Here is a 24,995-nt window from a genome sequence, read left to right on the forward strand (position 1 = left end):
TTAGAATTAACGTTGTAGCATATCTCCTCCAATGGCACTAACAGTTGGGTCAGGGTGATGCCAATAGAGGAGACAAGTACTTTAAAACGACACAAAAGAGAGAATCTTAGTGGAAAAAGCCTGAAACACTCTCCACCCTAGCTTACTCATATTTGAGATCCTAATATTCCATACCTATGTGTCCTTCACACTGTGATCCAATTCTCCAAACAGTTTTTGATTTTTCACATCCAAGTTTTTGAATGTGCATCACATAGATGTACAGTATCATCCATCACTCTTTCTTTAAATAACATTAAATTGAAACATGAAAAAGAAAAACAACATTATTGGGAGTGTGTTGATGAAGGAAAAGGTTTCCCAAGGCAGTAGACGAGGTATACGAGGGAGGAAAGAGAATGTTGGGTTGCAAAATTTGAAAAGGTGAGAGAATTGGTAGAGCACCTGTGGTGTGTGGAGTAGAGGGTAGGTAGGGTAGGGGTTAAGTGGTGCTATAACTAAGGTGAAGGGAAAAAAGCAAAGAAGAAATTAATTTTTGAACCTTTTATGGGTCCAAATTGTAAACATAGTTCATGGTTTAAAAGCTATTTATGGTAGGGAGAAAGAGGTGAAATGAATGAGTTTATTTTTTGGTGTGACAGAGAGAAGAAGAAGAAGAAGAAGAAGGGTTTGTTTGTGATTGTATTTTGATAGGCTACGCTATGATATAGGGCATTGGCAGAGGGAGAGAGAAAGTGCACGCAATCACACAAAGGCTGTGAAAAAGTGTGGACTTGGGGTTCAGTCACCACTGTAACCTCTTGTTAGGTCATCATTACTTCCTACTCCCAAACACCTGCATCTTCTCCAACACATCAACCTTTTTCATTCCTCTCTCATTGCTGTTCTACCATAACGTTACGTTACATTATCAGAGGTAACTCTTTTTTAGCAGATTAAACACAACAATTTGAGGTTGTTGTTTGTTTTATGGGTAATGAGTATTATTATTACAGGCCGTGACATGAGTCATATGATGTGGTGTGGGTTTGTATTGTATCGTATCGTGGCAGAAGAGGAGGATCTGATATGGTTGGTATTTCATATCCAAAAGTCATAAATGGCAACAGTGAGCATGGGGTCCCCCCCTAGTGCCTTTGAATGGGACGTGTCCCATTCTTTTCCTGCAACCATCTTTTACCATTTCATGTCAAAACATATCCACCATTTCACACTGCTAATTTCATTACCATTACATCTAATCAACCTACTTAATCATCTTAAAGTAATTATCGAATTCTATATTCAACTGCATAAAGTAACCCCTTTGAATTATAACCAAGAGAAAGTAGCAGAATGTTACAAGACCTGTGATGATTCGTGAAAAAAGAGAACCTCACTACAGTGATATAAAGTCCTCGGTTTGAATCCATCATTTGGTCAAAGTCCAAGCCTAACTTTATCAGTTTTTCTTTTTTTGTTGAGGTCAAATTATCTGAAACAAAATGGCAAAACTGGTTAGGGCAAAAGCATATATTGGCATATTGCACTTTAGCGAAAGTGTTTGAGAGTAGAGGAAAGTGGTGTGCAAGAAGAAAGAGAAAGAATAAGCCCAAACTCTAACTCCAACGCAAATTTTTGACCCATCAGGCTCTAACTCCAACACGGTTTTTTTTTCTTCTCAAACGTTAAAATGCTTCACTAAGAGACAAAATGAAAGGCAACCCGTGGGTGAGAAATGGCCTAAAAATAGAAACTGTAAAATTGTAGGAATCAACTCCACAGAAACTTCAAACCAGTGTTTCTTCATTACTTCAATTTTTGTTATCATACACTGCTGCACTTCTTTGTCCTTGTTATACCCAAACAAGCATGTTCCCACTCTACACTTGAACAAGGAACAGTTATCACAATTATAGCCACATAGCATGCCTCTCTAATAACACTGCAGCACAATACATTCTGAAAACCTACTCTGCCAATGAAAGTGCCTTCAAGATATGGAATAAAGATATCAACCCAATATAGACACATGATTGTTAGTTATATCTTGCTCCAACGCTGCAATGCATCTTTCACATAAAAGTGCAACTAGGCATGCTAAAGTCACACCCATGATCAAGATAAAATATTGTTGGCCACGTTTTATTAGAAGTCCACGTCGACTAGAGATAAGACTAATTCACAATAATAAGTGGGTGCAAACCTCACTTTCCAAGCCAGTTGTGTGAGGTTCAGTTAGTCTTAAAATCCACTTCTAATATGATATCAGAGTCGAGTCAGAGACTATCGTAACAAACTTTCTTTGACACTTTGTTCCACCAACACATTTAAAAAAGTTAAAATATCAATTATCATCACTCGATCAATAATAAGATTGCAAATGCTTTTAGAATTGTTTTAAATGATTATTTCCTCTTTTAGTGTCCATTAGCTGCACTGATTTTTTGGATTAGTTATTACACACTTAACGACTCTACAGTGAATCAAGATAAAATTGATAAATGTTCTTTGCTAATAATATGATATAAAAAAAATTCAAGATTTATATATGAAAGATGACATTGTTACAGGAAAAAAAATAACTAAACTCAAAAGGTGCTACTTTTTTCCAAAAGGCTAGTGGATCAAAAGGATATAGGAAAGTTTGAAGAAACGAGAATGAGAGGTAGATCATGAAATTAGTAAGATGATAGAAGTTAAAGTCTAGAGTATGTTGAATGAAAAAAAAAGTCTTTATTCTTCAAGCATCACCAAAATTTCTTCACCACCTCCAAATTTTCAAGATGACCATTCTAAAAGTGTGTTTAGAATTTTTTTGGAATAAGCTTCTAGAAATTTTGAAATATTATTTCTTAGAACGGGATTTCTATAATAGATTTTCTGGAATAAGACTTCCAGAACAATATTTTCAGGACGCATGGAATAAATTTCGAAAGAAGATTTTAGGATTGAATTTTCAGAATGAGTTTTGAAAGAAGTTTTTTTTTTTTTTTCACAACGTATTCTCTCTATTATTTCTTTCTCACCAGTGTTTTCTTTCTCTTTTTCTCCCTCTACAAAGATGACAATGGGACGATGGTAACAGTGAAGTTGAAGCAGTGAAAAAACAGTATTTTAAACTTTTTTAAGTTTATGGATGTATTTGGTAACGATTGGGTGCGGGAAGGAAAAACATGAAAAAAAAGAGTCAAACTCATGGCTGAAACGGCCCATTATTACTTTGCTGAACTGGGTCTAAATATTATTAAAAGGCCCAGTAGGACTTCTACTAAATTTTGAAAGAGGACAGAATTACTATTCCTACTAATACTAAACATGGATGATTCTTCAAATAAAAATTCGATCATTTTGCTATTTTCAACTACTTTTAAAATAGCATTATTTCATTTTTGTTTTTTGTTACAATTAACAAGAACAAAAGAAAAAAATGCAAAAAATGATAACTCAGCTGAACCATCGAAGTTATTGTTTCTTGCTAAGACACCCACTTGCAATGTAAAAAAAGAACAAGAATGCTTTGGTTATGGTTGCTGTTCCCCCAAGTGGAAGGTTCCTTTGCCAAATAATAGCCCTCTACTCTTTTTTTCAACTATAGGTTTTATGGGAATGAAATATAAACATGGACCCCTTCTCTTTTTGTCCCCTAATTAAAAAAAAAAAAAAAAAAAAAAAAAAAAAAAAAAAAAACAGAAGCCTAACTTGATAGAGATAGAACAATTAATTATTGTATTCATCATCCTTCCATCTCTATCTCCACACTTGGCTGGTAAGAAAGTGCAATCACTTATTATGCATTTGCATTAAATGCAAAACCAAAAAAATCTTCTCTTGCCCTATACTATTACACATGCTGCCATTATCTATTTGTAGTAACAAAAACCTTTTTGCTTTTATGCTTTTTCAATAAAGTCATTGAATTCCAGAGAGACAAAAAGATATGTAAGTTTCCTTTGTATCTTATTCCTAAAAGTAAAAGCTACCTTCTTCAAGTGATCTCATACCAAGTACAAGCCTTGAGTTCATGTTATATATACATGATTGTGTGAAAGAAAAAAACGAAAAGTTTCTAGCTTCTCCATCCTATTAGTATTGCTGGTAGGATACGGATAATAGTTTTCTCGTACATTACCTGTTAGATAAATATTCGTCATGTACTCATATTCATTCGGATATTCTTATATTTTTTTAATATTTACGGATATCCATGGGTACCTGCAGGTATTTACAAAAAATAAAATTTTAATATTTAACAACAAATTTTAATCATAAATTCAAATAAAAATACAATGCATAACATTTATAAATTTCAAACAAAGTGTAAATAACTTATCTAAAAAAGTGTTGAATGACAATTTACAAATAAATAAAGATTTTTTTAAACCAATTGATAAAAAATAACTCATCCAAAATCAATATGTTAATGCTTTAGTAATTTTTTAATTTTTTTTAATTTAAATTAGAGTATAGTTGGTACAGGTATCCACGGGTATAGATACAATGATACTTGTACTCGTCCCGTTAACATGTGGGTATAGTCTGCAGATATACATTTTCAATAAAAATTTCCTACCTGTTACGGATTTTATCCACGTATGCATATTTTTATGACATCCTTAATCTGAATAAATTTGTGACGTAACAAAAATATCTAATTACCGTGAATTATTGATGAGCAAATGTCCGAATCACATTCATCTTTCAATATATGGTATAGCTGGAATAACCATTATTGATATTAAATCAATTTTGTACTATAATTATTCACATTTTTTTCACAAATTTAAATATGAGACCTTGATTGAGTGATACGGGAAAATTTGAATAAAAGAATCTGATTATTGCGATGAAAGAATGTGTTGGAGAAAAGAAATCATTAAAGGGGATTACTATTGCACACTAGTATATTTGAGACATGTCTTCATCTAACTTTATCCTTCAACTGTATCCACTAACATTAAGGTATATCGATTTTTGTCAATGTTTCTATACATATACTATTAGAGTTTGGATTAAAATAACTTATCTGCGTGTGATTCCCAAAATTAAAGGGAAGGCAAATATATTATTCTATTTTTTTAACAATGTTATAACGATGAATATATGTATATAAAAAATTAATCGGATAAAAAGTTAACATGGGTCCTCATTCCGTAATTCTGGGGTTATTTACTTTATCCATCAATTATAGGTATTGTTGCATGTAATATCTTCAGATTAGGGTTGGCAAAATATCAACTTTGGATTAAAGAGGATGAATAAAGATCATTTACAAGTATAAAGAATCAAGAATTGGAGGTATCTTTTTGGACCTTTTGGTAACTCTCGTTATTAATTTAGCAGAGTTGTTGCTCCGATGACTCTGAAAGAAAGTTGATATGGATACCATAAAAAACAAACTTAAAGCGTGATAATATAATTATTTAATTAATTAATATTGGGCCGTACATTTTATTTTAAAAATGAAATTAAATATCCAGAACATAATTAATTATCTTTCTTGTTATTTTTCATCTTGATCAAGTAATTTATTTGAATTCAAGTTCTTATTTTATTTACTTTCCGCTCGTGATCGTGAAAGGAAAATTGTACTGTTTTTTCAAACTTTGTTTCTCTGAACCACGAAATCTAGACACAAGTACAGAGCCAGGAAACAGAATTTGCATCCATTCCTCCAAGTTCTATACTAACTTAAAAGCAGAACCAAAATTGTAGCCATTAAAGAAAGACAACACAGGTAACAAGAAGCTGAAATAGTCTGAAAGAAACTATATATGCACACATGAACTTGCAAGGTAACTCTGATCTTGTTGTACTGAAAATAGTTTACATGATTAAACATGCATTGGGGTTGTCATCACTGAAGAGAGAGGTGAGTTTCTCATCGTTTGGGTTTGGGAGTGCTTGTTCAGTGTTTTTCACATACCCAGATGGTGCCTTCTTGTCATAAGCCTGTGCCACGTAGGGATATGCGACCAAGTTGTACTGAATATAAGGCCAAAACTCTGCTCTTTTTCCTGTTCCTTGTACTTTCTTTAGGACCTTGTTTCTATCCACGTAACCTGTTACTGTTACCTTACTTTGTTTTCTGCTCACCTCTACCTCTTTCACACCTGGGTTCGTGTTTTCAAATTACTTCAACTTAGTTAACTCTCATCAATTCGTATGAAAAATTGCTTGAAAATTGAAAACTACGAGAGTGAGTATAAAGAACAAAGATACCAACCTGACATGTTGGAAACAGAATTGCGAACTCTTCTTTCACAGCCATCACAGTCCATTTTCACTTTGATTTCAACTGTCTGCAACACAAAAGGGTTAGACAGGAAAATAAAAATCAGAATTTGCTTTAGACTACAACCACCATGAAACACATTCACATATATGGTTTAGGAGGTCGTGAAAACCTGCATTAGCTTGCGTTTCTTTTTTGGGGTGGAAACTGAGAAGTAGTCAGAAAGGAAATCAAGAGCACCCATTTTCTTGGTTATTTTTTAACACAAGAATGAATGGAGAACTAGAGGAGAAGAGAGAACAGGGTATTTGACAGAGAGAGAGAGAGAGAGATGAAGTGAAAGCAAATTAAAGAGTGAGGGAGGGAAGAGGCTTTATTTATAACAATATTTTGGGATGCCAAATTATGCATTTAAAAGGGTCTGTTTTTAATATATGCATTACTTGTGTTGTGCTAAAGTTGAATGTATAAAATAAAGTTAGATAAGGACATTTGTCTCCTGTTTTGTCTTCACAAATATGTGACCAAATAGCCACTTGACTTGATGGTGAATAGACAAAATTATTGAATGCAGACAGTAAGTTATTTGATAATGGCATGGCTAAAATATTTAGCTGCTATCTTTTGCTCAAAGAAACAAACATTTTTTCAACTTTGATCTTCTTTTCATTGTTCTGCACCATCTTGTACTGGCTAACTTTTTCACAAGAATTTGACTTCAGGGTACATGATGACTCTCCTGAAACTTCATTTAAAACTCCTTTCTTTGAGCTAGTGATTCACACATATATAAAAAAGGAAGCCAAATTTTCAACAAAAATGTTAATTTTATCAATAATATCTTTCAATGGGGAATAAGAAATCATCGGTTTGTCCTTTTTAAATGTGGAAGTTATCAGAAGTAATGTAAGATATCAAAACTGAAAAAATATTGCAGCATCTTCTCCACTCAACCAAGTATAACTATAAAGAAAACAGCTTAATCACTGATTTCATTGGAGCCATAGAAAACATGTCCATTAATGAGATGGATGTTTTGTCCTTTATTTTTGGTGGAAATGATGGTGATGGATCATTTAATTTGAATGTCAGTGTTTCTATCTTAACAGTGGAGAACTGTAGAAAATCTATCATATCTATATATATAAAAAATTATAGTAATACATTTGTTTGGATGAAAACAGTTTCATGCTTATCTCTCTCTTTATATATATGTGTATACTTTTTGACAAACACTTTGTTTGAAAGACTCTATATGCATGTATATATTACAGATAGTAACTTTCATAAATTAATATTTCTACCACAACTAGGTTGTGTTGCATTTTGCTTGCATGAAAGAGATGCAAAGAGAGAATAAGTTTGGTAGCTCCAGCTAGTTGAGCAACCGAGTTTTGTTGATTTTACACTCAACGCGCATAGTGAGTTGTAATATTGTGTTCAAAAGCTTGAGAAAATTGTGTGAAACTAATTTGATTTTTTGGTGTTTTTCTCCAATGTTGAAGCTTCCACATGACAGAAAATAAAGAAAAGATATAAAATTTGAGGTTTGTATCTGGCATGTGCAGTGGAGTGGTAGCTATTGATTGATGATTAGAGATTTGGAAGAGGCTGAGAAGAAGCCAAAGGCTTTTCAAATCAAAGAGTTGAAGTGTAGATGCATGCTGTTATTTACTCGATAACCTACTACCACCTGTGAGTTGTGAAAATTAATTGATGGGTCCATTTTCACACATTATTCAAACATATACATCCACATATTAATGGAAGTGAGAGAAAAAGAGAATGGCAATCATAGAATTTCTATTCTTTTTGCTCTGAGTCTCCTGGGGCCTAAATTTGCGTTTTGTTGACCTCCATTATTGTCCATGCGTCACCATCCTTATACGTACATGTTTTTCTTGTCTGGGATCTGCCATTGCTACTTCCTCTCCTAAACCCTAGACGTTTCCTTCAAATCAATCAACCAAATCTACATCAAAATTGTAGATTTATTTATCCTCTGTTTCAATTTCATACTTAAAACTAGAGACGTTATGAATTCGAAACCAATTCGATTTTCTATGAATTTAAGTCGAAATTTCAATTTACATTTAATTTTGATTTGACTCACTTAAAACCCGGCTTACTTGGATTGAAGTAGTGGTAAGCTAGGTTGGCGGCTTACCAACTCGCAAGTAAAAGGTCGCACAAATATTTATTGTTAAGTTGAGTTTTTTATTTGGATTATGTTAGGTTGTTTTTTTTAACCAACATATAAATAATTTGTATTTGGATTGTATTAAAGTTTATTTAGATTTTAATTAGAATTATAATATAGTTTTGATTCAAAAAATGAAAAAATTGTATTTCTTTTAATTAAGTGAGCCAATTCGTATAATCCACCAACCCGCAGTGGTGGTCGGCCGGATCAGATTGAAATTTGTTTGGCTCGTTAATTAATGAATCGAGTTGGATTGATTCATTAAATGATCAACCAGTGATGAGTCGAACTGGGTCGGACCAGATTATCATTTTGACATTTTTACTCAAAACCTCCATTTTTGCAGAAATTACTATGTCCATTAAGCTCCTTCCTCGTTTTTTAAACTAGAATAGTGCAAATTTATCTTGAATTTATGCAAATGGGTAAAAGGTTTAAATTTTACAATTATGGAATCATAGGTAAGTCCTCCAAAGTCATGCGTTCATAATATAAAAACAGAAGAAAATTACGTGAAATCGTACTGATGTTACATAAAGTTATTTTATATTACATTAAAGCTGTGTCATTTTGCATAACTTTAGTAAAAAAACAAAAATCAAAAACTATTTCTAATCAAAGTTATGTTTAACTCACACAAATAAATTATTCTCATGTAATAAAATCATACAGAGTTTGACATAATTTCATTTAAAGAAGTTTAAAGTCATCGTAGTTTCACTTAATTCCTATGAAATCATGTGAGCTTTGATAGTAAAATTTAAATTTGTTATTCATTTACATAAATTCAATATAAAATTATACCATTATGGTAAAAACCTCATCCCTCTCTTCTCTGCTACCTAATTTAAGTTTCTACTAATTTTTTAGTGATATATAAGTAACTATCGTTATTAATCTTTTATGTTATTTAGACATCGGTGGGGAAGAGATATCCAAAATCATTTACTAATTTTTCTTTCCATTTGATTTCGTTAATTTATTTTGTTGATTTTATTGTATTTATTATTATTGGTATTATAGTATTAAAATATTAATAATAAAACGAGAACAAAATATAATATTAATAAAAATAATAATGTAATAATAATTCTTAAACTTAATTAGGTTTTGAGTTCACAGTATATCTAAAAATTATCAATTATGTTCTACTAAATTTTGATAAATATTTTAAAACTTTTTAATTGAGTTATGTGATATTTTACTTTCATATATATAATTTCATAAAAATAGGAAAAAAAATTCCACCGATTTTAATCTTAAAAAAAGAATTTGATGACTTTATTTTCTTCAAAACAATGAACTGGCCGTATATGTATTTAAAAAAAATATATATCCAGTCTATATCTTGTTATTTTTCAGATCACATAATTTATTTTCTTATTTTATTTATCACTTCGCTCGTGATTGTGAAAGGAAAATTATACTGTTTCATACAAATATGTTTGTTCAAACATTGTTTCTTTTCTTTTAACCACGAAATCTAGACACAAGTACAGAGCTACCAAATCCTCTAACGCATCAGCGGCCGTTTCTCCCTGCACCTCCACCGATTCCTTCAGCACCCCTATATTTTCAAAAACTTTTAAAATAATCTTTTTATTTTGATCTGCTAGCTAATCTACACCCTTAAAAATAAAGATACTCATATCGAAATCTGATTGAGAAAATAACTTTATATATAAATATTTCGGTTCTTTAATTTTTTCTATTTATTTTTTTAAAATTAATTAATGTTTTAATTTTATTTAATTTATTTCACAACTTTATTTATTTTTTAATATATTATATAAAAAATAAAATTAAAAATATTTATACATATCAATATGTATATAAATATTTTATTTAATTTCTGAAATATATAAATACATATTAATATATTAATATTTTATTTAATTTTGACCCGCTAACTAATCTATACCTTAAAAATAAAGATACTAATATTGAAATCCGATTGAGAAAATAACTTAACCGAATTTATATATAAATATTTCAGTACTTTTTTTTAAAAAAAATAAATAAATTAATATTTTAATTTAATTTATTTCACAACTTTATTTATTTTTTAATATATTATATAAAAATAAAAATAAAAATATTTATATATATAAAAATATAAATTGATATTTTATTTAATTTCTAAAATATGTGTTAAAAAAATTAAAAAATAAAAAATAATTAAAAGTAAAAGAAAATTCAATATATATATATATATATATATATATATTAGGATGTCGAAATATGTATATATATTCAGGATGTTGGGTTAGATAACTTTATTAATTGGATTTTGACTTTTTTTAAGAGTATAGATTAGATAAGGGTCAAAGTTAAAAGATTATTTTAAATTTTTTTAAAATATTTAAAGATGCTGAAAAAATTGTTGGAGGTATAGAGAGTAACATCCCTCATTAGCATATTGAATTGTGAAAAGATTGAGTGCAGGCCGATCCCGTAACCCGTTTTAGCTTGAGAAAGTAAAGTTCAAAACGGGCCGCCTGTGTGGGCCGTGTCATTGTTTTTTTTTTTTTTCTTTTCTTTTTTGTTTCGCTTCTTTCTCTCATCTCTCTCACTCACACACAACAGAGCTCGAGAGACGAGACCCACCGTTGGTCACTCACGGAGGAGACGAAATCCACGGCGGCGGCGGCTTTGCTGTGGGCGGAGAAATCCAGGTTCGTTCTGGACGACGAAACCCCCACAGAGGAGACGAAATCGACGGCGCCGAAGGCTGTTGCTCTGGACGAAGAAACCCCCACGGCTGCGACGTGTATCGTCTCGCTGTAGCTGAACCAACTATTGGCTCCCCATCGTTGGGGCATTCCACCCGCACCCACTTTCCTGTACTTCAGGTTTTTTTTTTTTTTTTTTTTTCTATTGCATTTTATCCTCAAATTTGTTTTCCTTAGTGTAGCTGTGAATGTTTAGAAGTGTTTGGTTAATCTAGGTTTGATTTGAACTTTCAATTTGATTATTGTATTAGAATAATATCTGTTGTAGTTGTAGAGATTGAAATCTTGAATGCATGAGAATTGGACCGATTGGTTCTGATTCCTTGATTTAGTTTCCAGTTTCCAGTTTTTGTAATTTCTACTTTTGCAATTCCCTTCTCTATATGGTTTCAACTCTGCGTTTTAGTTGCAACTTCAGTGTATGTTCATTCAAATTCAGGTCCATGCTATCACAGGTCATAATATTGTTTTAAAATGTTGTTGATTGATTGTATTATTATGATAGGTCCATTCAAATTCCTCGTCTTGTTGATTGTATATTTATTTTATTATTATGCAGGCATTGGCACCATTTAGGAATCTAGTAAATGTTTTCAGGTGTGAAATTCATTCCCCGGGATCAGGTGAGTAGAGCTACTCTTATCTTAGTGTGAGTGTTATTGTTCCTATTGCCTATGTATGATCGTGTGTATTATGTATTAGGTGGATGATGAGGACTTGGATTCTGCCTCGAAAGAAAGGATAAAATCAGATAAGAGTAGGAGAAAGAACAAAAAGAAAGGGAGGAGCTCTAAGGACAGTTCTGATGACGATTTAGTTAAGATCAAGAAAGGATCTAGGAAGAAGAAGTGGTATTCGTCCGATGAAGACTCTTCTCCTTATTCAAGTGAAAGTGAGAGTGATAAAGATGAAAAGAGAAAGAGTAAATCAAAAAATAAAAGGGATGATTTCCCTAATGAGATGGAAATTGCGAGAAAAGAAATGGGATTGGATTGGATGCTCAGGGCTCAAAGTAAGAAACCTGCAGTTGCGGAAACAGAAGAGAATGTGTCGGAGGTTCCTGTTGAGGAGGTATGTCTCGGTTAAATATCGTTCCCTTCTGGCTGTAAATATATTTAGATCTCCTGTTAACATACATAACTAAAAGAATGTATTAGGCAGTGACATGGTGAGCTAATGCCTCCTGAAGATAAAATGGTTTGATCATTTGGCCTTCTTCTGGAGAATTATTTTATATCATTTGTTTATTTCATTATTGATATATTTATTTTGTTAGAGATAAAAGGACTTTTTTGGGGAACAATGTTTCAATTTCTCTGTTGAAATTTCGATAGTTGAAGTGGCTGTCCATTTGTTGTGGCTTGTATTGAACATTGTCATACAGTTTGCAGCTTGTCTTCATCTTTCATTCTCGGCCAATGTATAAAAGGGCATATTTGTTTGCTTTGTTTTTCAGCCAAAGAAAGTAAATCCTAAGGAAATGAATCCATATTTGAAGGATAGTGGAAGTGGTTACCCAGAAGAAAAGGATGGAGCTAAAGTTGGTGCTGACCAACTTCTATCTTCTTCCCTTGTTGGGGATGGAGGAGCAAGTTGGAGACTCAAAGCCTTAAAGCGTTCACAAGAACAAGCAGCTCGAGAAGGACGAAACTTTAATGAGGTTATTTTGCCTTGCTTTTTGTTCATATATAAAAATACATCTTTGTCATCCGGTAAAAAATTGCCATTTACTTATATTGATATGTGCAGGTTGTGCAAGAAAGGTGGGGTTCTCTGGGTGAGTTGACCGCATCTGTTGCATCTAATGCAGCTGCTCCTGCTCGAGCACATCTACGTGCTATAAAAAATAGACAAAAAGGGATAACTGAAGAAAATTCTCCAGATTCGGACAAGCATGGTCGAAGGGCTCCTAAAAGGGTAACTTTGATGACAAATAAAGAACTTTTATACGTTTCTTTCTTGTTCCTTTAACTTGTTTTATGTCCAATAAATATTACGGTGTTGATCACTTTTTTCTGGAATTTTGAAATTTATTATGTTGCACTTTACTTAAATCGGTTAATGAAATGCTAGCAGGACTACTTAAAGGATGTTTCTGTTCGCCACCATGAAATGAGAAAACCTAAAGTTCAAGATTCTTTGTCTTGGGGAAAGCGAAAGAGCCACCAACACATGGTAGATGAGGGTGCTGGGGTAATCTCTGCCGCAGTATCTAGTATAAATAAGTTTTCTAATGATGGAAGCTTTATGCAAAATTTCGGTAGCAAGATGAGTGATAATTCTGATGGCTCTGTTTTGGAAAGTGTTGAATTGGAAGATGTTCCGTTAGAAGCAAACACTCCTGTGGAAAGAAGTGCTGAAGTCAAGAGTGAGATGAGTGCAAATCAGTTGGCAGCGAAGGCTATGCAACTTCGTTTGAAGGGAAAGCATGAAGAAGCTGAAAAACTTATGGTAAAGCATAAAATAAGGAAATAGATGATACGACATATTGCATTTATCTTTCATTTATAGAAACACATCCTTCTAGTTTGTTGATAATTTTGATTTCATTGTCTGTATTTTTTTATTGTTTGGTGGGCAGCAAGAAGTAAAAGTTATGAACACAAAACAGGAAAATCAAGATCATTCAATTAGATCAAGAACAGATGGCAGTTCTAGCAGGTATTTGGCTGTCTTAGAATTCTGCGTATTTGTTTGTGTTCTTGTCCATTATCCCACTCACAATTTATTCATTTTTAATGTGAAAACATTATGCCCTAGTTAACATTTCTCTTGTTACAGAAAAAAACTGGGCTTCTCGTTATTTATTTTTAGTTTGCATTTCTTTATTCTTTTTATGCTTGTAATCATGTTTGATGTGTTACACTATTATTAGTGGTCTCTACAGTTTCATGCATCCTTGTAATATTTTGTTATTTATAATGCTTTTAATGGCGATTTTTTACTTGTTTAAGGAATGCTATGCAAAAGATACCTGCTGCTGGGCAGAAGAAAGGAGAAGATGATGCTGATATGCATCTTGCTCACAAGATAATGCAGAACAAGAAGTTTAGTATTTCCACTCAGGCTGATGATGAATATGATTTTGAGGATGGTCCAAGCAGAAAGAGTAGAAAGAAGCAAGTAGGTGATGACAGCAAGATCCATAAAAAGACCAATAGGTTCTTGACTCAACAAGAGCGCTGCCTCTTTTGTTTAGAAAATCCAAATCGACCTATGCATCTTGTTGTTTCAATCGCAAATTTCACATATCTTATGTTGCCACAGTGGCAGCCTGTGGTTCATGGTCATTGCTGCATTTTACCAATTCAGGTGACTTCAATTTCTTATGAGTTGAAACCAGTACAAGTTATTGTACTGGTTATTGTTTATTTAAGAGTTGAAACCAGTACAAGTTATTGTTTATTTAGCACAATCCCTGCAATATGAGTGATATGCTAGTCCAAGAGAATATTCAAATGGATGATAGTGATGAGAATTTAAGTGTATTTGATACTGCTTTCTTGAACTTGAGATAGTAATTTGGTAGATTAGTATTATTGCATGAATTTGTAGTAGCATTAAGTTGCATTAATTTGACTTGAACTGAAAGTGCTCTACAGATTTTTGAGCGGCCTGGTCTTGTGCCGTAAACAACTTAGTTATTGTTTATTTTCATGGAATTTTAACCTTGTAATTCTGTCTTTTTCTTTCATCTGACAGCATGAATCAGCTACAAGAACTGTGGACGATAATGTGTGGACAGAAATTCGAAACTTTAAGAAGTGCCTAATTATGATGTTCGCCAAGCAAGAAAAGGAGGTAGTGTTTCTGGAGACAGTGATGGGATTGGCCCAGCAACGAAGGCATTGTATGGTTGAGTGCATTCCTTTACCCCAAGATATTGCCAAAGAGGCTCCTTTGTACTTTAAAAAGGTGAGTTGCCAAACATTATTGTTTTATGTATCCCTGATTACTTTTTTAATATTTTTTTTAGCTTTCTATTACCCGCATTTTCAAATTTAAACTCTTCAAATTGGGTTCATGACAGGCTATTGATGAAGCTGAAGATGAGTGGAGCCAGCACAATGCCAAGAAACTTATTGATACAAGTGTAAAGGGATTGCGTAATTCAATTCCCAAGCACTTTCCATATTTCCACGTTGAATTTGGCTTAAACAAGGGTTTTGTCCATGTCATTGACGATGAAAAACAGTTTAATAGCAGTCTTGGATTGAATGTGGTAAGAGGCATGCTACAATTGGCAGAGGAGGACATGTATAGACGACGACGCTACGAGGCCGTGGAGGTACAAAAACAAGCAGTTGCAAACTTTTCCAAAGAGTGGAATCATTTTGACTGGACAAAACAACTTCATGAAACTTCTTAACAAACATCTTACAGATTAGGCCTCTTTGATTTAAGGATTTAGTTAATCTACATTGGAATCTGTCCTGGCATACAATATCTTAGTGATAGAAATGAATGTGGCGGTGTTCTGCACCCATTACCTTTCAAAAAAGGTAATAAGAATGTGAGTTATTGTTTATTTGTTGTTCATGTACTGTACATTATTTCATCAAATTTACAATTTTAGCTTGTGAAGATCCCAACCAGTATAGGGAACTCAAGATGGTATAATTATTTTAGAAGAATTATAGGTTTATTCGTATGAACTTTGCAATGATTTTACAGATTTATTTAAATTACTGTTATCATTTCCTTTACGTGGTAAAATGTTTCCTTCATAAATGTCACACTAATTTATATTCTTTTTAATTAAATAACTTAATTAAGAAATGGAATGGACTCGCAACTTACAGAGAAGAAAATTCCAAACAAGCGAATGTCGCACGAAATATAATCGGGTTCTTACAACTACAAAATTTAAATTTAAAACAGAAGGACACTGAATCTATAATCTTAACTCACCCTTTTGATTCTTTTTTAAATTTAAAATCTTTAGTCTAAAAGTAAAGGATAATAAGCATCGTTTGATATTCTTTTAACAAAGATTAAGTAAACTACTCTTTTTTACTCAGTTCTCAATACAATATTAATTATTATATTCTAATTTGTTGACACGAAAACTACATTAATATTTATATTTACAACATAGAAAATGAATTTATTAAGGGAATGACATTATCGTAATAAAATTGATTTAAGAATTAACACATTATTCGTCAATATTTAAGAAAAACATTAACTTACAATTATTAAGGATAAAAAGGTGTCACTAAGATGCCTACTTTTCAGAGACTGACATGAATAAAGATGGTAAAAAGAACACTTGGTATCAATACGGGTTTCATTTCTCCATAGACAGCAGGAATATACTTACAGTAACAACTATGAATTTGGCAAAACATCGTCCGACATGCAAAAGTTGCAAAAACAATATATATATATATATATATATATATATATATATATATATATATATATATATATATATATATATATATATATAATGCTTCAGTTAACCAAGACTTCATGGAGAAAAGGAAAATCTTGCTGCAGCAGTCCCTGCTTTGTGTCAAGTTGAGATACTTGTGGCCAAATTCATCACTCTGATCTAGCCAAAAACGCATGTAGCTAATTGTCATCTGGTTTCTTCAAATTCAAACAATTATCTGATGCTTGTCGAAACAGTTCTTGAACCTGATTCAATTCCTTCTCTGACATCAAGAACAGACACAGTATTAGTTAGACTCATAACTTCTCTAGATATCCTAAAGTCCAGAGCACATTACAGCTGCATTTTCAGTCAGAATTATAAGTGAATGCACATTACAGATGCAATACAAGACGCATAACAGGAATTTACACTTTCATGTGTTATACAGAGAAATCAAGATATAAAGCTCAGAGTTCAGATATAAATAGAGAATTGGACACACCTGCAGCTTCCAACTGCTTTTGAAGTTCTTGGCCTATTGCATCATTTTCAGCCTGGAAGGCAAAATGCAGAAGCAATGTAAAAGCATAAACACTGTTTGTAACAATTAGTTTACTTATTATTAAGTTGACCAGTCAATCAGATAAGAAGAATACTCAGTGAGGTGTGAGTTACACACTTGTAGTTCTGTTATCTTCTTAAGCTGTTCTTCTTCACCTGACTCGGATATTGGAAGAGCTGCAACCAATGCATCAAACTGCAGAAAAACCCATATATTTAAACCGACCAATTATGAGTGATCAAATAATGAGACAGGAGGCTCAATAAATAATGAAGTTCAGCATCAGAAAATAAGAAAAAATAAGCCCGAGTCCAATTGGATAAATTGGTTCTACGTATACATCCAATATTGCTTTACAATTTCTAAGCGTGTATTGTGCATGTTGTCCTCTAAAACAAACACACAATTGGAATACTTGATACCACATCTTGTATCTCTCTATTATCCTAAAGGACAATCCATCTGTTTTTATTCAAAGGTAACGAGAGCATTTTTCTTCGAGAAATAATACCATAGGCACCCATGCCAGTCGTAGAATATGTTTATTTAGTATGATCCATATAATATATTTCAGAAAATTTACTTCAGAAAATTAAGCTATGTCTGGAACCTTTTTCTTTAGTTAATGGAACTTATTAAGGATAGATTGAATGCACGAGAACAAGAAATTTCAACAATTAAATCAAGAAATAAAAGGAAACCCAAAAAACTAAGAACAGGACACAACACAGTATACCAATATCTATGTACATCTCTACCAAAGATACCCCTAGAAAAACCATTAGTAGGACACTACGAAGAAATTAAGTGAACTATTTTATGATCTTACATGAACTCCAGAGGCATCATTTGACAAAAAAAAAATAAAATCCGGCATATCTTTCCAACCATGTAAACCAAACAATCACAGATTGAGAACGCCAAAGCCTGTTAACATCTCTATCAGTGTCTAAACCTCTAAAATTAACACCGGAACTTTTGGAGCCCCTATGGAAAAACCAGATGTTCACCAACAACACCAAACAACTTATACCCAAAGAAGGGAAACGGCTAAGAAGTTCAGAACTCAATCTGCACAACACAATAGTCACCAGACAATACAGTTATAGGTCTTCAAATTTGAATTAAATCACTGGCAGGCATCCAGTTTAGAACATCAGTTCAAACAAAAGATTTAACCTTTGTAGGAGCAACTGATATCCAAATCGGCCTATCAAAAACGAATGAACCATTTTTGGGACTTGGGAGATCGTGATAAAATGGAAGCAAGATTTGCAAGAAAATAAACCTGATGTGTCAAGAACCAGAGATATATTTACATACCTGCTTGGCAGCTTTGACTAAAGTAGAACTCATGAGCTTTGGCTGTTCTGAAAAATTTGTGCCCTCCTCTGTAGGATGTGGCGGAGGTTCAGGATAATTTGGCGACAGTCGATTGGGAGGGGCATCCCTTTGCAATGTCCCAATGCTATTGAAAGCTAAATGTGCAATCAAATTAACCTGTTCTTGTAATTGGGAGATTATATCCATTGCAACTCTGTGGAGGAACTTTTACTTCCTGATATGGTACCACAAATTAGGAGCAGCAGAACACAAATTGAGGAGAAAACCTTACTTGAGCAAAAGGGTGGGAGAAGATCTTTCTCCTCCGAGACGAAACTATTCCCTCAATGCGCAGACTGTGGGCTCGCTGTGGGCTGGGCTGCACATGGCCCAAACATTCTAAGTGCCTATAAAATTAAACTGAAATATTATAATTACTAACCCAAACACACCCACAACTAGGTAATGTGCATTTTTGTTACAGGAAAATAATATAATTTTGAAAAAAGATATAACTTTAGAACAATAATTTTAAAATATAGAGATTGAGAGTTAATTTTCATAGTATGCTTAAAAATTCGGAGTTCTGAGGTACAAATTGAGAGGTTACGAGAAAAAACAACGAAAAAAATCTCTTGCTTATCACGTTCTTTCTTTCCTTCTCAAGAACCAAACGAAACAACATCAAACCTCTGGCAAAAGAAAAATCAGCAGAAGAAGAACTTGAAATCAGTAGAATTCCAAATTTTTCAATCTTTAGAATGATAAAATGTCACGGTTGTCTAATACTAGCACAGCAACTTGGTCTGTAATAAATTAAATCTTACCACCAAATAAACTTTTATTAATAACAGTGTAAATAAAATTTGTTTAATTAAATTATTATTAATATTAATCTCAAAATTTACTTCCAAAGCAGACAATATATATCATACAGTAAAAAAAAAAAAAATGTTTTGACAAATAATTTTTATTTTTGCCATTCAAAATTTTAATTTCACCATAACACCACTGAAACACACAAAGCAACTGAAGTTAAAGAAACACACAGCAATGTCTACTTCCAAACCCATCTCCTCCTTCCGACTCACCTCTCTCCTCCGCTCCCAGAAAGACCCTTCCGTTGCCCTTCAACTCTTCCTCAACCCAAACCCTAACCACCCCTCCCCCCGCCCCTTCCGCCACTCCCTCCGCTCCTATGACCTCATTATCACCAAACTTGCCCAAGCCAAAATGTTCCCCCAAATGGAACAACTCCTCAACCAACTCCACACCCAAACGCGCTTCCCTACCCCAGAACCCCTCCTCCGCCACGTCATTGCCGCCTACGCGCGCGCCGGCCTCCCATCGCGCGCCCTCCGCACCTTCCTCTCCATTCCCTCCCCCTCCCTCCGCTCCTTCAACTCCCTACTCCACGCGCTGCTCTCCTGCCGCGACTTCGCCTCATTCACGCGCCTCCTGCCGCACCTCCCCCGCTTTCGCGGTCCCGACGCATGCTCCTACAACATCCTCATCCACGGTTGTTCTCTAACCGACGACCGCGATCGGGCGTGGAAGCTGTTCAACGAAATGCGTAGGCGAGGCGTTCGTCCGAATCAAATTACGTTCGGAACTCTGATTAACTTGCTGTGCAAAAGCCCTCAATTGCACCTTCCCAAGGCGTTCAAGGTGAAGGAAGAGATGGAGAGGGTTTTTAAAATTAAGCCTAATGCTTTTGTGTACACTAATTTGATTAAAGCTGTTTGCGAGGTGGGCGATTTTGATTCCGCGGTTAGGCTGAAAGATGAGATGGTGAGGAACAATTTGAAGCTTGATGCTGTGGTGTACAACACTTTGGTTTCAGGGTTTTTAAAAGGGGGGAAGAAGGATATAGGGTTCAGGGTTTTGGAGGAAATGAAGAGTGGTGGTGTAAAGCCGGATTCTGTGACCTGTAATGTGTTAATTGGGGAGTTTTGTAGGGAGGGGAAGTTTGAAGCGGCTTATAGGGTTTTGGATGATGGATTAGAGGGTGTGAAGCCTGATGTTTTTGGCTACAATGTGGTTATTGGTTGGCAGTGTAAAGAGGGGAAGTGGAGGGAGGCTGATGATTTGTTTCGGGACATGCCAAGGAGACAATGTGTTCCTGATGTTGTGACCTACCGCACCCTGTTTGATGGGCTTTGCCGGTGTATGCAGTTTGAGGAAGCTGGGTTGGTTTTGGAGGAGATGATTTTTAAAGGCTATGTTCCGCGTTCCTCCAGTTTGAATGAGTTCGTTGGTATGGTGTGCAAGGAAGGGGATTTTGAGTTGCTAGGGAAGGTTTTGAGTGGTTTGGTAGGTGGGAGATTTTGCTGTGAGGATGTGTGGAAAACTTTGGTTTTATTGGTTTGTCAGTCGGAAAAGTTGTTGGGAGATTTTGAGCCTTCTGATGAATTGGTGTTGGCATGAATTCTATATTGGGTTTCAGTAAATATGCAGTGAGATTCTGTTATTTCCAAAATACGTATTTTCAGGGATAGCCTGGACTCTCCAAATCCTGTCAAGCATTGAACTAGATCTATATCAGAGAGGTGAATCTGTAGTCCACAAAGCAAAGATGAATATCCATGAAGAGTAATTGCAATCAAGTGCTAAAGGCTTGGAGTTTTGTTTGGACACAGCTTTTGTTGAAGGAGATATGCTAACTGAGGCCTTCTAAGCTCCCCCTTCCAACAAAGGGTCATCAAGTCACCAGTTGCATTACTTGTAGATTCTCCAACCCAGGAGGTAGGTAACTTCCATCTAAATTATTGTGAGTTTTGCATTATACTTTAATTCAATAGTATCTTTCGTTTTGATTTCTATAGGATAAAGTGAATGAGATGCATCTAATTGTGATTAAATTAAAATGATATGGTAATAAAACATAGGTCTTGTTTTGACGAATTTCTCTACGAGGATTTTATGAGAGAAAATTAGGAAGAAAACTGGAAATGAACTTTTCCTTAATTTTAAAATTGTTTTATGCACAAGCTAATTTGTAGAAACTATCTCTTTATAGTTTCTCTAATTTGTTTAAGTTGTGTATAAAGTAATTTTAACAAAACTTTTCATTTTTTTCTTTTTATTTTTGTCTTAGAAATAAATCCCCATGGAAAAGGTTGTACACTAAGCAGATATATGGACTTGCTCGCTTGGTGCTTCCATTTCCATTATAACAAGCTAAACAGCCCACTGGGAAAGAAAAATAAATGATTTTACTATTTTCTTGATATCTTAGTGGAATTTCTGTAGCTCAATTGAGGTGGTTGATATGCTACATCTCTTTGGCTGAATGATTTTCTGCTTACTATATCTCTTGGTGGCAGGACCAATTTATATTCTGCTAAGGATTTAGATAAAAGCCCGTTGTCAATATGTGGTCACATGAAAAATGTCACCATTTTGACTCTTCTCAAAAAAAGTGAAAAGATGCTTTTGACCAGCAGCTATGATGGAGTGATCATTAGATGGATTCCAGGCAAGGGATACGCTGGCAAGGTTGACAATAAACAATTCGGATTAATCAAATTGTTGGTAGCTGGGGAAGATGGTGTTATTGCTTCTGGATTTGACAACAAGGTAACTGATTGACATGTGATATCATTCCTTTATGGTTTATCTTTATACAGACATATTTGGTTCATCTATTTCGTCATTGCAAACACTGAAGCTCCACGTTTGAAATATACGATGATTGTGGAATTGTTTCTAGATAAATGTAGTATAATATTTCTGATTGATAGTAGGCTAGTCACCACACCATGAAGTCAGTTTTGCTTATGTTTATCCTGAAAGTACATGCAAAATCAACTATGTCGATTCCAGTATTAGAGATTGAACTTATGTCTGCAATGAATCCAGATCTAGGCCTCTGACTTTTGCAACTCTATTAACGGTGTTTACTGTTTAACAAATATTTTGTTGGTGAAGATTTGTGAAGCCATGTAGCTAAATAGTGCCTTTCATTGTAAGTTCCGTATGAATTATCTTTGAGTCTTGAATCATTATTGACAATTCATAACTTTTGTTTCCATATTGGAACAGAGTGCATAAAAAGAATAAAGTTCAGCTTTTTATTAAAAAAAGATAGCAGTTAATAGTCCATTTCGTTTCTGGGTGGCCATTTTATAACATCGAAACATATAGAAAAATGAGTGATCATCTTTTTCTGAGCAAGGCTTGCAACATATGAAATGTCTCTCTCGTTGCTTGATTTTACTTTCTTGGTCATTTTAAACTACTGTTTGGACCTGATATTCACAACCCCACATCTTTGAGTTGAATTCTTAATCTATGCTTGGTTGTTAGTCAAATTATTCAGTCTACAAGGCACCCTTTTGCATCGTTGATAATTTTTTTTAATGCTTACTGTAAAATCGAACTCCTTATCATTATTCCTCTTTCACTCAAAAATAGTTTAAGCAAATTTGTTTAATTCTTGATTTTATAACTTGGTCCACCGGGGGAGCAGATTATAATTGGGTTTTCAATCTTGTGAAAAGTCAATTGTTTCTTTTACTTCCTCATAAGATTTAACGAACATTGACCTTGCTTTTATTCCAAACTAAAGATTTTTTTAGGCTTCAGTAGATAGTGATTAAACTTGTCTGTATTAAATGTAGGTATACAGAGTTCCTCTTGAAGGGGATAATTTAGGTCTTGCTGAAACTGTTGATGTTGGAAGTCAACCTAAGGATTTGAGCCTTGCACTTGACCACCCTGAGCTTGCCATCGTTGCAGTTGAATCTGGAGTTGTCTTACTAAACGGTGCAAAAGTTCTTTCCACTGTAAAGCTGGACTTTATTGTGACCACGGCTGCTCTTTCACCTGATGGCATTGAAGCAAGTGGGAGGGCAAGACGGCAAATTGCGCATCTATTCAGTCTCAGGGGATACAATTACTGAACAGACTGTACTCGAGAAGCACCGAGGCGCGATCACCGTAATCAAATACTCTCCAGACGTTACCATGTTTACATCAGCTGATTTGAATCGTGAAGCTGTTGTATGGGACCGTGCTTTCAAAGAGGTAACATTAGACTTTGTTTCATCCCATACACTATCTTTTCCTCTTTGAAATAGGTGACTCTCTATCTTTTTGATTGTAGTAGCATTCTTGCTTTACCCATCATGATGAGTGCATCTGAATTTCAAGTATGTTTTTGTTAAACTTGATTCTGTAAGGAGCAGCACTGATGAAACATTTGAGTGGTCGTAATACTTGATTTGCTTAAGGGAAAGTTAAACTTATTTACTCAGATCTATGACGAAATGAAGAACCTCTTCATGTTTTTGAATGTTATATTTGGCTTCCCCACTACTGTTTATAACTGTATTTCCAATGTTGGGATAGGAAAGAAGACATTCATTAAATGAATGTGGTAATGTACATGTTCTGTAAATTAGGATAATTGTAAGAAAGTTCAATAACCTTAACGTTTAAGCATTGAATGTACTACCCCGGATATATCCACACACAATTAATGATGTAAAACGGGACCATAAAATAACAAAATCTGATACAGCATAGGTTTTGATGATCGTGCCTCCTCACTGACAAAAACACAACAAACTTCGAATTACCGACGCAATTTCCAACACAGACGCGGCTCATTTCTTGAAGTTTGTGTGCTTCATGTATGATAAATACTGTAATAGCTACTGAAATGCTTAGTTGTTTTGACCAAAGAAATTCTTCATGAGATGGCATTTGACTGAAAATTTTATCTTTCAGGTGAAGCTTAATTACATGTTTAACACTGCACGTATTAACAATCTAGCTTGGTCACTTGATAGCACACTGGTAGCTACTGGTTCACTTGACACGTGTGAAGTATACGGAGTGTACTTCAAGCCGCAGAACCATAAAGGGTGCTCATTTAGGTGGAGTATACGGATTAACTTTTATCCATCATGATAGAGTGGTCAGTTCAGGGGAGGACGGTTGTGTTCGTCTCTGGAGTTTGATTTCTGAGTAAACAATACATCAGAATATTCAGTTTTACAGTAAGGAAAATTGATAGTTGTCATGTATTGATTGTGTTGATGATCTTCAGTTTTATGCAACGGTTGTGTAGTGGTAAAAAAAAAATTTAAGATTGCAGTAGTATTGTGGTGTGCACAATTGATAGATGTCTCTGAAGACTTAACAGTCAGATATCTTATCCAAGCTGGTTTTTGTTATCTGCAGAGGTGGGAAACTGCTTGTTATTTCCAAAGAAATTGACGATAAATTATGTTCTTGTCTAACCAAAATATCAATGCAGGTAATGGAATATAGCACTTCCACTTATCAAAGCAATATAATCCTGTCCCTGTGGGCATTTGCTGAAAGCAATCTAGTACAGTTTTTGTTTAGGAATCATGGATTGTAGCCATCCAATTACTTTTTTTCCTGTATAATTCGAATTAAGAACATGTCAACACTTTTGTTTTCTCGACAATGTAATCCTAAGCTCATATTTCTCTTAAGTGGCCAGGCCTTCATTAACATTTAATTTCTACAATAATAACAAGCATCAAATTCCTTAGAATAGTACGTCGCAGATTGCGCTATTTCTCAGATGCAATTTGAACAAAATT

General features: G+C 34.0%; 4 protein-coding genes across 6 annotated transcripts; 2 read left to right on the forward strand and 2 right to left on the reverse strand.

Moving 5' to 3' along the window:
• Window positions 1–5,622: 5,622 nt before the first annotated feature.
• LOC114190705 (heavy metal-associated isoprenylated plant protein 20-like) lies at window positions 5,623–6,587 on the reverse strand. The gene is made up of 3 exons (XM_028079685.1): window positions 6,387–6,587; window positions 6,206–6,281; window positions 5,623–6,092 (listed from the first exon to the last, which is right to left on the reverse strand). The coding sequence occupies exons 1-3, from the start codon at window positions 6,456–6,458 to the stop codon at window positions 5,806–5,808; spliced, it is 435 nt and encodes a 144-aa protein (XP_027935486.1). The 5' UTR covers window positions 6,459–6,587; the 3' UTR covers window positions 5,623–5,805.
• A 4,356-nt stretch (window positions 6,588–10,943) lies between these two features.
• On the forward strand, window positions 10,944–15,779 carry LOC114191878 (CWF19-like protein 2). Its single transcript, XM_028081323.1, has 10 exons — window positions 10,944–11,269; window positions 11,709–11,772; window positions 11,852–12,220; window positions 12,606–12,809; window positions 12,899–13,066; window positions 13,226–13,600; window positions 13,731–13,810; window positions 14,104–14,461; window positions 14,852–15,064; window positions 15,180–15,779. The coding sequence occupies exons 2-10, from the start codon at window positions 11,737–11,739 to the stop codon at window positions 15,516–15,518; spliced, it is 2,142 nt and encodes a 713-aa protein (XP_027937124.1). The 5' UTR covers window positions 10,944–11,269; window positions 11,709–11,736; the 3' UTR covers window positions 15,519–15,779.
• A 568-nt stretch (window positions 15,780–16,347) lies between these two features.
• Window positions 16,348–18,787, reverse strand: LOC114190516 (mediator of RNA polymerase II transcription subunit 21). The gene is made up of 4 exons (XM_028079431.1): window positions 18,415–18,787; window positions 17,209–17,286; window positions 17,032–17,083; window positions 16,348–16,809 (listed from the first exon to the last, which is right to left on the reverse strand). The coding sequence occupies exons 1-4, from the start codon at window positions 18,619–18,621 to the stop codon at window positions 16,727–16,729; spliced, it is 420 nt and encodes a 139-aa protein (XP_027935232.1). The 5' UTR covers window positions 18,622–18,787; the 3' UTR covers window positions 16,348–16,726.
• Window positions 18,788–19,433: 646 nt separating this feature from the next.
• On the forward strand, window positions 19,434–24,884 carry LOC114191746 (putative pentatricopeptide repeat-containing protein At1g53330). 3 transcript variants are annotated; one of them, XM_028081116.1, is made up of 5 exons: window positions 19,434–21,159; window positions 21,741–21,993; window positions 23,037–23,442; window positions 23,939–24,050; window positions 24,148–24,884. In XM_028081116.1, exon 1 carries the CDS (start codon window positions 19,468–19,470, stop codon window positions 20,839–20,841), a length of 1,374 nt encoding a protein of 457 aa, XP_027936917.1. In that variant the 5' UTR covers window positions 19,434–19,467; the 3' UTR covers window positions 20,842–21,159; window positions 21,741–21,993; window positions 23,037–23,442; window positions 23,939–24,050; window positions 24,148–24,884. The 3 variants fall into 3 exon arrangements, with proteins under 3 accessions (XP_027936917.1, XP_027936916.1, XP_027936915.1); XM_028081115.1 differs by lacking the exon at window positions 23,939–24,050 and having other exon boundaries at window positions 24,148–24,605; window positions 24,680–24,884; XM_028081114.1 differs by lacking the exon at window positions 23,939–24,050.
• The last annotated feature ends 111 nt before the right edge of the window (window positions 24,885–24,995 follow it).

The sequence above is a fragment of the Vigna unguiculata genome, chromosome 7 (assembly GCF_004118075.2).
Source record: "Vigna unguiculata cultivar IT97K-499-35 chromosome 7, ASM411807v1, whole genome shotgun sequence".
NCBI lineage: Eukaryota > Viridiplantae > Streptophyta > Magnoliopsida > Fabales > Fabaceae > Vigna > Vigna unguiculata.